General features: G+C 39.7%; 2 protein-coding genes and 1 pseudogene across 3 annotated transcripts in view; 2 read left to right on the forward strand and 1 right to left on the reverse strand.

The window, feature by feature from the left end:
- LOC148720088 (uncharacterized) overlaps positions 1 to 3,221 on the reverse strand; it is a 4,160-nt pseudogene extending 939 nt beyond the window's left edge. Inside the window, exon 1 of the transcript XR_015993356.1 lies at positions 1,849 to 3,221. The product of XR_015993356.1 is annotated as an uncharacterized LOC148720088 (transcript). The remainder of the gene's footprint in view (positions 1 to 1,848) is intronic.
- A 3,098-nt stretch (positions 3,222 to 6,319) lies between these two features.
- Positions 6,320 to 9,142, forward strand: LOC111320455 (dynein light chain Tctex-type protein 2B). Its single transcript, XM_022923118.2, has one exon. The coding sequence runs from the start codon at positions 6,714 to 6,716 to the stop codon at positions 7,338 to 7,340; it is 627 nt and encodes a 208-aa protein (XP_022778853.2). The 5' UTR covers positions 6,320 to 6,713; the 3' UTR covers positions 7,341 to 9,142.
- Positions 9,143 to 15,892: 6,750 nt separating this feature from the next.
- The window catches only part of LOC111326788 (uncharacterized), a 2,348-nt gene continuing 740 nt past the window's right edge, over positions 15,893 to 17,500 (forward strand). Inside the window, exons 1-2 of the mRNA XM_022930858.2 lie at positions 15,893 to 16,385; positions 16,535 to 17,500. The exon at positions 16,535 to 17,500 is cut by the window's right edge and continues 740 nt beyond it. Of these exons, the coding sequence (XP_022786593.2) occupies positions 16,596 to 17,321 (726 nt within the window). The 5' untranslated portion in view covers positions 15,893 to 16,385; positions 16,535 to 16,595 and the 3' untranslated portion in view covers positions 17,322 to 17,500. The remainder of the gene's footprint in view (positions 16,386 to 16,534) is intronic.

The raw sequence follows: 17,500 nt of genomic DNA on the forward strand, positions 1-17,500 counted from the left end.
CAGTTTGTTGCCCTGCTAAAAACTAGGATAGACCAGTGCTTAAGCCTTCAAATGATATCGCAAAGCCGGATGTAGGAGAATTGGTTTAAATAGCTTTCAATCCGCCACAACAGTGATTGCTGCTGAATCAATCTACAGCTGTTAGGAATATTCCATTAGGCTCAGTTGAGCATTCGAATTCATCCATCGTATCCAAAGGACTGAGCAATCTCTATAATTTCTTTCTGGAGGCTACCTGTTTAAAGTGTAGAGTCTCAAACACCAACTGGACTCCACTGATAATTTGTGACAGTATTCACGTTTATCAATCGATTGACTCTTTCTGTTATGGTCACTCAAGGTAAATCTCAGTTCAATATCAGTTTGCCAAGTACTGGGATTTCGTAAGTCCAGGCGACAGAACATATTTTTTCCGAGGTCATGTTCGGACGATTATTTTAGGTGAGATTCTAATCAATCCTGATCCTACAGCACCAGCTGTCTTCTACGTACGATTGACTTTGGAAGGGCAAGTGACAGTAACTTAAATCGGAGCTCCCTAAACCAGCTAACGGTTCATACAAACCACCTATTTACGGCATCAGTTTTGTCAGTATTTGAAAAAAATTTCTTTATCCCAAAATGCACTAAAATTAAAGTCCTGCGGTGATTACCTACACAAACGAAACCAGCGATCTTACCTTTACCAATGGATCGAAAGTTCCAGTCACAAATCAAGAACTATATTTATATCTCACAAACCTTCACAGCTGACACGTCAGTAAACTGACAAATATATACTACATTATTTTCTACGGTTCTTGTGTGCTATTTGCCTCTGTCAGTGTTGTTGGATGTAGTTCATGTATATCCACAACTATCGACCTTCACTTCGGGGAATGATTATTGCTTATATCCGAAATATGGAAAAGGTAAATGACAATTCTTATGAGATGTTCTTTTTGAGAGATATGCAATCAATTTTCCCTTAAATATATACTTTGTGCAAATTTTTTATTATTCTTTGCTGGCCAGACCTGTAATTCAGTTATTTATACTGTAAGAGGTCTTATAAACCAAAAATCAATCTATCTATATTTTATAGAAGATATTTAAATCTAAGTTATACATCTTATTTGTCAGTGCTGTATTCCTTTCCCACTCATCCAGTTTTTCTCTGGTAATTTAATCAAATTCCCACCAACGACACGTTTCCTTTGGCTTACATTTGTACTTCCTTCCACCTTCTTGTTCATTTGTAATGAGGTATAAACCTTTGTTTCGCTATCTTTAATCACTTCCCATGTGGATCTAATCGAGATCCACATAAAATGTGACTGCATCGCTAGACCATAACTGTGGCGAGACAAACATTTTAACCTCATTACAATTGCATTCACTACGCTGAATAATCGCAGCCTTGGTTACTACATGTTCTATCCCGGTTCGCTATTTATGGAGAAACTTTAGAACAAAACAAATGCTTCAATTCATACAGTGAAGCGACGGCTTTCATACCATACTTCAATCTAGATATTGTTTCATGAGCTAAACCCATGGACAATGTTCTGTTACATAGGGCTTTGATTTGATTACGGTCGTTCCGATCGGCTAGTAATCTAGCAATCCGAACTGTTAATTATTTATTACCGGCAAAGTCAACATTTGGATAGAACATATAACTGTACTGATCGATGAGGTAACATTTCATGATAACCGTTTACCAGTATCCTATGAACACTGTTCTTGCTAAATCTAGATAGCTGTTCATGTACTGATTTCTTTCCTACTTAAATGTGGTAAAAACATTACTTTGTCAGAGCAAGTATTGGTAGACCAGTTTTTCGATTATAAATTCAGTAAACTCACTTAAGCTCTTGGAAACATTTCAATATCGTTTCCTCCTCCTCCTCGAGACACGCTTCCCCTGAGGCTGTCAGAATCATCCCTTTCCTTCACGTATGGCTGCGTCCTGTCGCCTGTTGATCGAGGATATCTTTCCGCCATGGCTTCATGCGCTTGACCAACTAGCGAGAACATATCATTTCCTTCAAGTTCGCGCCAAGTTGCGTCCACAAAAGTCATGTCGACTTTTTGTTTGCCTTCTTGTTGAACTTTTTCTTTAAAAGCGGTAACGGCTGCCTGAGCTTGAAGAAGTTGATAATCTTCCAAAGAAGGAAACGCTTCGTCGAATTCATTTACGGCGATCAAATGATGATAAGCGTTTCTGAGTATGTCGGAAGGATTTTGCTGCACCGTAGCAAAATACAGGTCTGCTCGTCTCTTACCTTGTTCTCGTGCTAACTTTTCCATGTTTTCTTTAAATGCTTCAACTGCCGCTTCTGCTTCGAGTATTTTGTAAGTAAAGGACTTGGCAATGAGCCGATTTCTCGCTGAAAACAGCATCTCTGGATTGAAATAACAAGGAAAGCCCCTAACAGAGAACAACCGAGGAGCAATAAGGCGGCTGTTTGGGAAATTTTCCCTGCATTTGCGTAGTCTGCTTCGATTTTTAATTTCTCCTGGGTTGAGGCCGTCAGCAATTTTGCTTCTTTCGTTCCTCCGAGAGCTGCACATACAAAATAGTCTCGTTGTAACAGTGCCCAGAAGATCCAAATGAAGCCAGACAAAGAACTCTGAAATACGATTTCCACGAGCTTTCTGCTGCATGGCCAGCGAGGGAAGAAGCAGCAGCAGTAACGTTTTGATCCTTTCCTTTGCTGCTGTTCGTAAAAACAACATCCACGCACCAAATCCCAGAATCCGCTATGAAGAAATATAGTCACGAGAAATAAAAACAAAGCTGGGATGACGAAGAAACAGCTTGCATACAATGCAAAACCATCTGGCGGACATTGAAAAAAATCCTCGCTTTGAACAACGGCGTTGATTCCAAAAACTATCAGCGCTATAGTTGTGTTTCTGATTGCTCCTGAATGGTTCTGAAAAACTGACTGGAACGACGTCACAAGCTTTGTGAGAGTGAATGCCATTTTGATTTTGTTTACCGTCACAACCTAAACGCTCCACGGGATTATGCATATCATTAATAATATTGGTCATGACGCGAGATGCGTGATTCAACAGCTCAGGTCAAGCGATAATTCTGTCGACAACAAAGTCCTAAATTTTTAAGAAGGATCGAGGATATTCGTTTGCGGTCTGCTGGTAGTTTTTAGGGCATTGATTTGGTATCTGAGTCACATGTCATTTTCACAGCGTATACTGAAAAGGAAACGCAAGCTTGAAATGTGAACATCCGTTAGGCGCATATCTCTATTTTTGTTTTGATGGGCCTTGTCATTCGCAAGGGTCAATTGTATCGCGTATGATACAAACATACAGTGACTGAGGCAAAGAGAAAAAAAAAAAACAGAAAAACAAAGGATTGCGTATGATCAGGGAGCTCTCTGGCTGAACTGCAGCGCCATTGATTTTATCTTTGATTTTTACTGTCTTTCAAGCACACTGGAATTTCGTCAAATCCATTGAACTGCTTGCATCATTGAAACCACTACTCGGCCTTAACTCATGCAAACTCGACAAGTTGCCTGTTTTGTCAAGTTTGTCGAGAAGAATTCTTATGAGAGTTTTTCAAACTGCTAAACGAAGAAAACTTCAACTGATGCGAGCTTGCCATGTTGAAGGATTCGATGCATTTGACGGACTTTCGTGAGATTCTTAAACTAATAAGCTCGCAACTCCGCAAAAATAATAAGCTCGCAACCCCTCAATGTTACGAATTCAACGAGGCTTGCGAATCTACGAAGTCTCCTTAAATTTGTTAAATCCCTCCATTTTCTTCGGGTTTGCTGCTTTGGAGGTACCCTCACTCCACTTCTTTACCGCTTAATAGAAAGGAAACAATTTAACGACCCATTAAGAATAACATTTGAACCCAAAAGTGTCAGGTGGTATTGGAGACTTACGTATAATTTTGAAAAAAGATGATTGGCCTGAAGCTTTGCTTGCGGAAAGCAGAAATACTACAGTAAACTTTATTTCATCAATGCAACACAAGTGTGTGGGCTGCAGATGCCGAGTTTGGCATTCTGTTGCTCATCGATCCAACGCAGAGAAGCAGTATTAACCCACCAACTCAGAATAAATACACCCACTTTACAGAAAAATGAACTTGAAACAGATAAGTGTGAAGTTAGAGGAATTTCATAATTAGCTTGCGAGCTTCTATTAGCCTTGTGGAAATAAGTGATCCAAAAAAAGCAAGGAATCAGCCAACTTAAGAAGTTGACTTCGAATTTCTTTAGATATTTCTAAGAGGTAGGATGTACTTATAAAGCAATAAAACCGACTTCGCGGGGCTCTTCATACCCACTCCCACCCCACCCATCAAACCCCTCCAAATCGTCTGATGCTAGTTTTGGACCACATTTGTCACGTCCACTGGAAGAGAATTTGTGAAGCATTCGTTTTTCGCCCGAGATATATCATGACATGGGATGTCAGTATTCCTGTACAAACACTGACACTGGTTGCTCTGATCAGACAGGACAAGCCGATCGCAGAACCGTGGTGATTTTCAAATTAAATGTCCTGTCAACAACTTGTTAATATAGAACCGAGAAGGTTCGAAACCGTTAAAGTTCGTGAGGTAGAGGAAAGCAGACACAACAAAACAATATCAGCAAATATAAACGAATCAGCTGCACACTTAGAAAACGAGTAACACCGAGCCGAATGATTTACGACAGATAAAAAACTCAGTTCAAGTCTAATTTTTTCCAAAATCCCACATGAAAGTTGCTACGGTCAACCAGTTCCACTTACTTTCTTTTGCCTGTGATATCTAAACTTTGGGCCATTTTCTTTTTAACTTGATGAAGTACTCTTTTAATTTTTAGATAAACAAAAGCACTGAGAGTTAGACCTTTGTCAACGCAAATCTATCTGAAGTCACTTAAAAGAGTTAGATTATAATCAGTTGGGTCATGTTGGAAACCTGTAAACTGAGGTATAATGGAAAAAGGCCACAAAAACGAAGGAGGATGTTTAAGAAAGTATAGAGATGACGAGCTTCCACGATTTTTTCAACAGCTCAAGATGTGAAAAAACCATATCGTTGGCTTGAGTTTCTAGGAGGGTAATGAATGTTCTCGCCGAAGTCGGTTATTATGCCTGTAGAGTCGCGTTCGGCGAACAATCAAGTTGCGTATCATTTCGTCACTAGTAAATAGATTTTGTTGTACAGGCCGTCATTTATTTTCACTTGATTTACCAGTTTGCACCATTACCAAAGCACATAGATACGCTTCTTTGCTGACACGTGTAATTCAATTTTAAGCGTTCTCCTTTTCGCCTTGATCAAAATATAAAATCATTCGATAAATAAACGAGTTTCGAGCCTGTAGACCTATAGAAAGTGCGGTCTGTCGCTTTGATAAAGCCATGAACAATAGGTTTTTGACCAATCAGGGCGCTGGTAGTATCTCAGTTCTTTTATGACGTGACATGAATCAGGCTTGCTGGTTTCCGCCGAAAATAATCATGTTATTTATAGACATTTCCGTAGCTTTGCACCTACCGCTTCAGATAAACAACCGTACGAAACACGCGATATGATTGGACTATTCTATTGTGGGATAACGTTAGTGTACATTTAAGGGATATAATGACTGGAACATTTGCAGTTGATCTCTTGTAATATACGGTGCCAAGCTTTTCGTCTCATTTTCATCTACTTTAATTAGTCTTTCAGCACAGCCGAGATTTGTTTCATTAGATTCAATTATCATCATCCACGCAATATATGAAGCTCCTTCAAATTAGCATAACCCGCCAAGCAGACCGAAGCTCATTAAGTGAGTTCTCTCAGACTCCTCGTGTTCTGAAATAATAGCCAAATTGACATTTTTCAATCGTGTAGTGATCTGTTTTGCTAATTCTTCCTTGTATATTTCCTTTTGTTGTTCATTCTCCAAGACAATATCGGCTTACGAGGCGCACGAAATGACATTGATTATCATAACAAAGACGCCACAAGCTCTGAAATGTGTCTGCTCAAACATAAAGTGTCAAAAACTGATCCGTCCTCTTTATTTGTCGTCCCCCTTTTTTCTTCTTTTTGTTCCTCTGGTGACAAAACTGAGAAAGAGACAAATTTCAGTTTGAAGTCTGTGTACGTACACTAAACTCATGCGCTTCTGGCATGACAAAAATTTTTGTCACAGGATAAGCAGCAGATGTATGTGGGAGACTCTCGACTGCTTTTAATTTCGTTTTAATTACTGCATCTCACATGAACAATTAACCGACTTCACTGGACCGCAAAGAGCGAAGTCAACTTCCCACAATCGAGATGCACTGATTACTAGAGGGGGTAGTCATTTTCGTTGCTTAAAAAAAATAAAATTTTATATATCTAAACTACTTGGTGAGGTAACGTAAACCAGTCAAGGCAGCGCTCAGTCGAGTGCCCTGGGGCTAACTTGAATGGATCAATGACGGAATGTTGTTTACTTTGGAAAGGACATAAACAAAGTGCGTATTGTGTTTGAAGGCCTGTTACTACTTCTGATGCAAGCGAAACGAAAGTTTGCGTGGTCTTCAAAATGCTTGAGATAGAGGGATATTTAAAGGAGGATTAAAGCACACGAACAGGAAACAAAGGATTCACTTTGGAAGCTATAGGGACAATAAATAAGCGTTAAACTTGCGACGATCCGAAAGAAGGCGTGAAGGAGGTGTGTTTACCCGAGGCAGGTACAGACTTTGACATGGAGTCAAATATCTCCACGTTAAAGATCGCTCAGGAGTTCGAAGGAAAAACTCTTGCAAAGAACACTGCTATGCGTAGAAGAAGGCATTCATTGTTTGAGACAGAAGAGATACCCATGATACGAGAGGGAGACCATGGTGTTGCTGTCATGACCCATGCTGATTATCCGTTGCGTAGTCGCTCGAAATCCCTTCCGTTGATACCTGGAAAGCATAAGATTTCAATTGGATTCATGCAAGAAAACGTCAGAAGGGTTCTCCAAGAGGTTTTAGAGAGTAAACTGAAAGGAAGAAGTTATGTGGCCAGCGAATGTGCGGCGTTATCACGAGAACTAGTAAACATTCTGCGCGAGAAAGTTGTAGCGCTCGATATGGACAACTACAAATTTATTTGTACTTGCTGCATTACGCAGAAACTCAAACCGCCCCTTGCCATACAGAGTGGCTGTGCCTGGGATGAAAGTGCCATAGGGATTGATATGGACGGTTTTACTGAATTTGTCTACAAGAACGACGATCTCATCGCGGTTGCAACGGTTTATGGTGTCCACGCTCAGAAGAGGACGGAAAGAGAAAGGTACTTAAAGAGTATCAAAGGATCCATTTACTCGCCTATCCCAGAGTAAATCTCCCAAAGAAACTTTACCTACATTTCATAGAAGGAAAATTGAAAATATGATTATGGTGAATGTAACAAACAACCTCTTCCTTTTTCTGAACCGAACTTGTCAAACGATACTGATCATTACTGTTTTTTTTTTTTAAACTGAAGCAGTTAAAATAACAAACTAGGTATCATAAGTAACAAATGTACCATCTTGCATATTCAATTTGTTTTGGACAATCAATATCGTTAACTATGCAGATAATGGTCGAATGTTAGAGTTATTACAAGTCATTATTGACATGATCTATACTACATCATGTCGTAGTATTCGCAAAACGGATCGAAAAAGAAACAAAAACATTTACATTTCAAATGTTTGATAAAAACATTTTCTGTTACGAAAAAAGGTCGAAAAAGTATCTTTTGAATACTTAATCAGAAAATTATGACGAGTTGATATCATGAGTCTCGTGAATGATTGACTGCTCACAAGCGTAAGAACTAGTCATGCCGTGACAACAAATCTTACGTCGGAGCAAGTCACGAACTACGTGTCAAGCTCGATTGGTCGTCTGTCATTAAACTGCATCACCATGGCTCTTACAAAAGTATTTTGATACTTCTTAGCGCCATATATCCATATATCTTGTGTTGTTGGTATTTCTCCTTTATTATCTCCCGTCATAAGTTTTTGACTTCAAGTAAGGGTTTACGTTACGAGCCGACTAAGTTTAACTTACTTGCAAACTGTTTTAGGTCAGTAAAGTGTGAAACACGTTTCTGCATTTAGGTATGATATTTTACTACAGCTGGCTCACCAAAAAATGAATTTTGAAAGGCAAAGCCAATGCTGTATACACCATCTTTTACGTTTTCTAACTTATATTTACTAATTACTGATCTGGTTTACTTATTTAGAAATGTTTCGCTTAGCTAAATGATTAGTTAATCAGCAAAAGCAACATTTCTTCGTAATTACTTTACACCTTTGAATACAATACTGAGATTGTCATGATTTACTCAGAGCACACATACCAAAGAGTAACAAATAGCCCATTTCCGAATTGCCCTTGGCCTCATTTTCAAAACGAGTCCTGGTGCTCATCCTTTCATATGATAATACGTTTTCACATGCAAATTAAACTAATTTTCACAAGAATGGTTGAGCACCAGGCCTCGTTTTGAAAAAGAGGCCAAGGGTAATTCGGAAATAGGCTATTGTCCTTTTAGTTATCAGATGTTTGTTTATAAGGATCTTATATCTTTTGATACTATTTGATCTCAACGTATATCAAGGAAGCTAAAATCATTTAAAGCATCTGAAAACTGAGTGTCACTCAGGTGGATTTTCAAGATATTATTAACTGAGAGAAAATCAATCGATATAGAGGCATATGGTGGGAGGAAAGATTTAAGAACACAAATTGTACAACTAAAGTGTATCTCAAATAATTGTTGTAAAACCAAAACCAAAATAAACACATCAGCCAATCACAACAAAGGATAACGATGTAACTAGGAGCTGATGAAAACTAGAGGTAATAAGACACAAACTCTCTACTGCGATGGAAAACGCGACCGCAAGCTGTCTGAAGCGCGGGAAGACCGCGACCGCAAACCTTCTATAAAAGCGCGGGAAAACGCGACCGTCAGAGAAAGGCGATATCGCTTTTAGGTTTTTACCTACCAACATGCCCAGAGTGGTACCAAACACTATGTACAGTTAATCATGATCGTATTTTGTTATAATGAAGAGACTCACATGTTCAGATTTTGATTGAACCTAGTTTTTTGTGCGGCTTACACAAAGTGCATAGCCACATTATGGCACGATCTGATTTACTGATTGATTGATTGATTTACTGATTGATTGATTAATTGAATTATTTACTGATTGATTGATTGATTGATTGATTGATTTGTCCACCAGAGTCGAGTCGAGTCGCCTGTCACGTTGTCTAGTGCCGCACGGCGCACTTAGTTTGAGTCAGCCATCTTGGTTGTAAGCGCGGTCTCGAGTAATTTTCTTCAGGTGATCGTATCACGAGTTAGTTCTTCTCACACAAACTAACACCTAGCTATGCCAATCTTTTTGTAGGTTTTGTCGAACACCAATTTTTCAGCCAATACAACGGCTCCAAACCTGAACTCTACGGTCGCTACATCGACGACTGTATCGGCGCTACCTCCTCTACCAGAGAGGAGCTGACTGAATTCATAACCGCAGTCAATTCTTTTCACCCGGCTCTGAAATATACCGGTGAAATTTCTGACAAGTCTTTATCCTTTTTAGACATCAAAGTTTCAATTGAAGGCAACGGTTTATGCATTAGTGTGTATTACAAACCTACAGACTCGCATAATTACTTGTTATATTCGTCTTCGCATCCATCTCACGTTAAGAATTCCATTCCTTTTTCTCAGTTTCCAAGACTTCGCCGTTTATGTAGTGATGACTCTGATTTCCATCACAAATCAGAGTCAATGTGCCAGTTTTTCGATAAACGTGGTTACCCTGTTTCTGTCGTTCAAGCGGGTTACCACCGCGCCCAACTTATTGATCGACATTCAGCACTACAAACGTCACAAAAAGGAAGATTCCGACCGCATTCCATTCACTCTCACGTTTCACCCTCACAACCACTCAGTCAAATCCATCATTCTTAAAACTTTAAATTACTTCAAAACGATCCAGAGACAAGCACTATCTTTTCGCAGCCTCCGCTAATTTCATTCAAACGCGACAAAAACATAGGCAATTTTTGGTCAGAAGTTCTTTTCAGACTGATGACCAACCAAGCACTTTTAAATGCGCTCGTGCACGATGCAAAACGTGTCCTTTCATTCACAACACTGATAAAATATCGGGACCCAAACGATCCATTAAGATCACCGATCACTTCACGTGCACCTCCGCCAATGTAATCTATTGCATAACTTGCACTTATTGCAAAAAAGATATACATCGGCGAATCAGGCAGAAGACTACGTGACCGATTCCGAGAACACCTTCGCGACGTGGAAAAGAATGACAAGGACACATCGAAACCAGTCGCTAGACACTTTAATTTACCTAATCATTCTAAGCAACATATGGCAATCTGCGGTCTTTCCTTACACTTAGGTAGCACGGAAAGCCGTAAAACTCTTGAGCAAAAGTTCATCTTTCAAACCGGCAGTCTAAATCCCACAGGGATCAACGAACGCTTTTCATTTCACTAATTTATTCGTGTTTTTCTCGTTGCCATGTTGCCACAAATAACGTAGCTCCATTTTCTGCCTTTAAAAGCACAGACAACCCACAATTCCTCTATTCGCTCCGACGAAGGGCTAACGCTCGAAGTGTCAGCTTTTGTAATTGTTACGGTGGCCAATTTACCATTTCAAGTTTGTTGATATATCCAAATTATAACACACTCAGACCCGGCTTTCGTTATAAGTGCAGCTTGTGTAAGAGCTTTTATGCTCTTAAAAGACAACATTCAACAGCTTGAATCTTCGATACGGGTTTTACCTCACTGAAAGGAGTCATCGCACTCTCGCAAGCCAACAACTATTGGTTTGATCTATTGGTGCGGGTTGCACCACTGAGTGTCTGAAAATGTTAGAAAGTGTTTGAAAGTCTCTGAAGCCACCAGAAAGTGCCATAAAGTGAAATAAATAGTATTGTAGTTGCATTCTCCTTGCATAATTGAGAATTCACGGAGGCATATTTCGAATCGACAAAAGTATGGGAATCTCGATTGAACAATACCAGATATCTTATCAGGCCTTAAGGATCACTTTTGGAGTTTAATACTTACGATGTTTTATTCAAATGTATTTTACTAGCCGGTATTGAAACAAGTTGTTGGACAACACAACTGTGGAATGCGGATGTGATGTTTTGGTTTTCACAAATGATTTTCTACAATGCCTATATTCCATTGCTTATTTTTCCAGGTAATGCCCAGAATGATTCAGACCTGAACATTTCATGACTTCCTGTAAGCTTGGCAGTCTTCTAAATTCTCTTCATTATGGTTCAGATAAGCATTGATTTTTAAACTTGGTGGTAATACATTTGTATTAAGTGTCCCTGCCTGAGAAAGTGTTCCAGGGGCCAGAAGCGGTGGTCAACCGATTCGACTGAAACTTGGCACAAAAGTTGAGTGTGATAAAATATTTCGAAAGCCACTTTGGCTCACTTCTCTGACTGTTTGTTCTGGAGTTTCAGGGGGTCCTATTTGTTGCCTGTGGAGCACCAAAAATTCATCCTTCTAGTTGGCATTTTGAAAGTACTATAAAACTCCATTGGTCAATTGTGCTGCCAAAAGAATTTGACCATGAACTCTACTATAGTGGACCTTTTACTTCACAACTATAACTTTGTTCGCAAGTGGTTAGACAGAGAGGAGCCTGAGGCTAAAGTTAGGTCAAATTTGAGGTCAAAATCATTACCCAAAATTGCCATTTTTCAAAAAACCATTAGACTAACCTGCCTCCTTGCATAACTTTCATACTAAATCTAGTATGTACTTTAGAGACCCATTTATCAAAATCAGTTGGGAAAAATTTGGCTTATTAAGGTTTGTTAGGTTTTTGGCGCAAACTCTCCATGCCCCTCTAAGGCCAAGCAAAATGGAGTTTTGAGCATAATTCATGCTATTAACAGACCAAACTCTTGACCTAAGGTCTTTATTTTGTATTTGGTGAGTGAAAGTGAAACACTAAAGCCAATCCAGTGTAATTATCTAGAAATACCTCGACTTATAACTTACAAATGCTTTAAGAAGGCCTCTGATTAGCACTACATACACCTGGGTTTAGCAAATAAAACTAATTTTTTCTTTTCGAAAACCTAGTACCCATCATTTAGCACAAATAGTGATGTCCTCACCAAGATAAGACAATATTTTTTTAAGAGATGCTTGAATTTCTTCTGATTTATATTTTTCAGGTTATATTTCCATACATACTATACTCATAAGCATGCAAAGTCTCTATATTTTGTCGGACCCATTTATTGATGCAGAATGAAGAGAGCTTAACGAAAACGACCGTTAACAAAATATCCATGGTTAAACTTTTGATAGCCTTGCTAGGTCTAGTAAATACGCATGATGGCATCAGTAAAAGAGCAGGATGATACATACAAGTTGTAGTGAGTAGCGTCCAGGCGACGTGTGATCCATCCGATTTCCCTGGTACGTTAGGGCTTAATAAATCAAATCATCCGACAGTAAATATGAAATCCACAGCTAGAAGAGCTGGAGAACAAATGTTTTGTGTTGCAGTTTATGTGAAACATGCCACTCAACACCTCGAGATGCGATTGTTATTTATATCGACTAGCCCACCATATTGGACGTGAGAGTGAGAGGACTGGACCAAGTCGAGGAGTCACGCCACCTTCACTGAGTTTTGAGTAAGGCGGGTTTGTCGACCATCGCTTGCGGTAATCGTAGGAATTGCCTAACTGTAGAAAAAAGGCTGATAGTTTCTAAAGAAACTGTTTGGGGCTGCGTCGGTGGGGGTAACGAAATAATTTGGATATATCAACAAAGTTGAAATGGTAAATTGGCCACCGTAACGATTACAAAAACTGACGTTTCGAGGAGCACTACCTATAATTTCAACGTCGAAAAACTCGCACGATGACAGTAGTTGACTGAGTTTTTGGTTTTGCAACACCTTGGCTAATCTTCCCTTGGCAGAGAGTTCGCGAAAGTTGAAATCTTCATACAAAAGAGAAATGGAAAACAAACAAACTATTTCTGAAACATGTGTCCTAAACCCTCTTCATAGGGAAAAAGATTTAAGGAAATTTTTTTTTGGATTTTTTTTGATTGCTGACATCACCTTGACACGACGAAATTGACGCATTCCACAACCACCTTAACGAACAAAACACTGACATACAGTTTACCAGAGAAGTCGAAGAAAATGGCAAACTTCCTTTTCTAGACTGCCTGGTAAGCCACAACGACAACTCATTACGAACGACAGTCTACAGGAAACCGACACACACCGACAGATTACTAGACGAGTCATCCTACAACCCTACATCACACAAAGCCACAACTATCAGAACTCTAACACGACGCGCACAACTAGTATGTGACTCGACAGACAGCTTATCCGACGAGAACAAATACCTTCACCGTGTTTTTACGAAGAACAACTACAACAACGACTTCATCCGACGAAACACTCACCGACCCACTACCACTACCGAAACAAACGACACCGCAACCCCTACGACTACAGCAACCATACCGTACATAAAAGGCATGTCTGAAAACATCTCGCGCATCTTACTACCCTTCAATATCCGCGTCGCCCACAAACCCATCACCACACTACGTCAGTTACAAACCAACGTTAAAGACAAAGACGAACCGAGGAACAGACAGGGAACGATTTATAAGATCAATTGTTCCGACTGCCAAGCCTCCTACATCGGTGAGACTGGCAGAAACCTCACAACAAGACTGACTGAACACAGACGGGCGACGAGGAAAGGTGATGCCAGCAATCACATTGCTGAACACCATCGACTTACCAACCACAACATTGACTGGGACTCTGCGCAATGCCTAACCTACAGCACTGACTATTTTCAACGACTGACTCTGGAAAGCTGGTTTACTAACTTAGAACAGACTCCCCTAAACAGATGTCAACAACTACCCGCCCCATACAAACGACTCATTCACGACATAAACATCACAAACGACCGAAAAAGAACGACCTAACTTTACCGACAGATCGAAACAGACCAATCACGACCGACTTACGTCACTTGAGTCTTACAGCCAATAACATCACGGCAAAACCAACCGATCATTTCACACGAACTGGAATGAAGAACATTCTACTGACAACAATCATTCACTTGACTCTGATGATGACTTCCGCACAGGTTGTCGAAACGTCAGTCACTACCACCGACAACAGTCCTTCTCAGGACTACACTCACCCGGACGATCAGACTACACCTTCACAATTTATTGGTGTGTTCAAATTCACTCCCAGGGAAAATTGAATATATCAAAGTAAAAACGAGTGATCTCTCTATGTATGCTAGAAGTACCAATTTGTAATATTGTATTTAGCTTGAGATATAGAAATAAACATTTTACACTCTTTTGCGATGTTTTTTTTTTATGAAAATGAGGCCCCAGGCCTCGAACAAGCAGCCGTTGTTACCGTGACAACAAGAGTGCTGCAATCTTTAATAGGGCATTTTTTGTGCATCCCCTCTGAGTGCCTAACTACATGCAAAATTTGAAAGGGGGGTTGAAAATGTTCGTTTCCCAAGATGTTTGATTATCTCACAGACTCGTTCTTAATTGTCATACATCTGTCATTGAAGGTCGTTTTAAATTTTAGTAAGCAAAGTCTTCGTGATACCAGTTTTTCCCACCGAAGTTTCTTTATAAGAGCTAAGAAGGATTAACTGGTTTTGTAATTGTGCCTTTTTCCAGCAATACAAAATGCAAATGATTTGCTCCAAAAAGAAAATTTTTCAATAAATGCTTTCTGTTTTCATTTGGCGTGACGACTCGTTGGCCGCAATCACGAGATACATCAGTCTTGGAGGTCCTGTCCCAGTTGACACTGGAAGCATCGTAAGCTGCTTCAAGCCTGCATTTCTTATACCATTTTACTCGCTTTAAGGCGGATAATTACTACTTAATTGCAGCATTCGTGGTTTGTTGGTAACTTTCCCAGGGTCCTGAAATTCTACATGTTGTAATCCACTAATGGGCAAGAGCAGCAACTGGCCTTTGCGACTTTCATTATCTTCGTCAGATTCCTACATTCTCCTACAAAATGGGCTCCTGAGTTTTCCTGTGATCACTAAGGTCTTCCTTCAACATAACTGGGGAGCCCGACTCCTGTCCATAGTATTATACTGAATTCTCCCTCTCCGCTGACCGCTTGCGCAATCTGAACTACATCCATAACAGTTAACCGTGTTATTCTCCCGTGTAGTTCTGTTTTTTTAAATTCTTTCAACAGAAATACCAAATCGAGAAGAAAATATGGTACTGTGCATTCAATACGCTACAAGCTTGACCACAATTTTTCTGACGATAGCCTAGAGATCTAGATGTTAACCGGTATTTCAGCCTTACCTTAAAGTGTTTTCATGGTCCATTTGCTGAAAGCAATCAGCGCTGCTCAGTTGTTGTTTATCGAGAAACATTCCAAGGACCGCTTTGACATTGCGCTCTTTCTATTGTGATCCGTGGTATACATCTCTGAGAAATGCGATATTGGCGAAAGCTTGAAAGCAAACAATTAAGAAAATTAGAGGACCACTTGCTTTGAAACAAATTTTTAATATCTATCTATCAAACAAATACCTGGTTGGTTTCTATGGTCTCCTAGAACAAGCTTCTATATTCTATTCTCTTAGGCAATGCCAAGGGAGCCCATTGTGTTCGTGAATCACAGTACTTTACAGACACTCATACACTACTTTCACAAATGGCTGCCGGATTAATATTCTTTTGTTTAAATTTAAATTAGCCTTTCTAGCCTCGTTCTCCCATACAAAATTCAAAAGAATACATTGTCTCAGGCGAGGGAAGAAAGGCTAATTTAAATTTAAACAAAAGAATATTAATCCTGCAGCCATTTATGAAAGTGGTCAATGGGTTCTGTTCAAAGATGATTGGTTGTTGCCGAATGCACTATTCTCTTTTAAAGTGATGAAGTGAAAATAGTAGTTCATTTGAAAAACGTTTCACGGTCAAGTTTTGTTTAGTTGCACGTAAGTGCGCGAATTTTATCGTACAATTTTTCGGACCTTTTTGATCTGCCGTGGAGCTGCATGACTTAAATCATCTTGATTTTGCAGTAGATTATTTAAATACGAAAAGAAATTGTTTTGTGGAAGGTGCTTACAAGATGTTAACGCCTAGACCAAGGTTCATTTTATCTTGAAAATCACAAGTCATTGCTCCAGCATTCTGACCCTTTTCTTAAAGTTAATTCTCGATTTAAAGTAGAGTCGATCAAAATCAACAACTGTCTCTCATCCTCTTTGCTATCTCCTCTCTGTGCCGAACAGGTAATTATTAAAGAGCGTGGAGAAAGAAAATTCTTTTGAGACGATAGTCATCCTCGGTGTAAAAACCTGACGAGGTTTTTCTTTGTTTCATGAGGTATTGTTTTGATGTACGCTATTGTTTATAATGTTTTGTCTTTGTCTCACGTCAGTCGTGAGCTTCACAGGTTTTTACACCGAGGATGAGCCAGACGATAAGTGTTTCAAGTTGGCATGGAGCAGTCGTCCATAACTCCAGCAACGTTGACGCCAATGTCTTCAACCCAAGAAGAAAAAGCTGCTTTGACCATAAGACAAGTGGCGAATGTAACACTCCAGGCTCAGAGGCGGCGAAGATCCCTTTTCGTCCCACAGCGATGTGAAACAGATTATGGGAACGCTTTGTTGACGCATGCAGATTTTCCAAAAGCCAGGATAAAGTCGCTTTTTGCGTTGAATCGTGAGAGAAAGTTGCAATGTGATAAGCAATTGGCTCATAAAATGATGGAACAGGTGGCAAATATTGAGCTGTCGTTCAAATCGTACGATATTAAGGAATGTGAAACTGCGTCGAACAAGATCACCAATACATTAAATAAAAAACTGAGCAGCGCGTTTGACCTATCTGGCTGTAAAATGATCTGTTTGTGCTACATCGCGAAGCGTGCAAAACCGTCTTTGTCCATAGACAGTGGCTGTGCTTGGGATGAAATGAAGAGCACTGTGGAAAAGGACGCGTTCGTTGATTATGTTTACAAAAATCAAAAAATTGTTGCCGTTATCTCTGTTTTTGCCATTTCTTGCCGAAGGTTTCCCTCGAAGAAAGTGGGATTGGATAACCTCCAGACTCCAAGCACATCATTGCCTAAGGCAAGAAGCGCCGCCATGTCAGAGCCTGCTTGTAGAAGCCATGAATTAAGCGACGGAATGTTTGGCGTCGCACCGCCGAGTAAAGATTAATGGGTGGGTTGAGTCAGTTTTCTGCCAATTAGTGAGGAGAAATGAGGGTTTTCGTAAGAATCGATGTTGTATCTAATCATAATGAGCACATGGAGCTTATTTCGCAGACATCGTATCTCTGTATCAGTGCCTGGTCATAGACTTAGAAGAAAAACTTCTGTTCGGATAGTGAACTTTTT

This window comes from Stylophora pistillata, chromosome 11 (assembly GCF_964205215.1).
Source record: "Stylophora pistillata chromosome 11, jaStyPist1.2, whole genome shotgun sequence".
NCBI lineage: Eukaryota > Metazoa > Cnidaria > Anthozoa > Scleractinia > Pocilloporidae > Stylophora > Stylophora pistillata.

Coding starts and splice junctions, on each gene's coding strand:
- LOC111320455 (XM_022923118.2), top strand. CDS start 6,714: ATGGAGTCAAATATCTCCACGTTAAAGATCGCTCAGGAGTTCGAAGGA.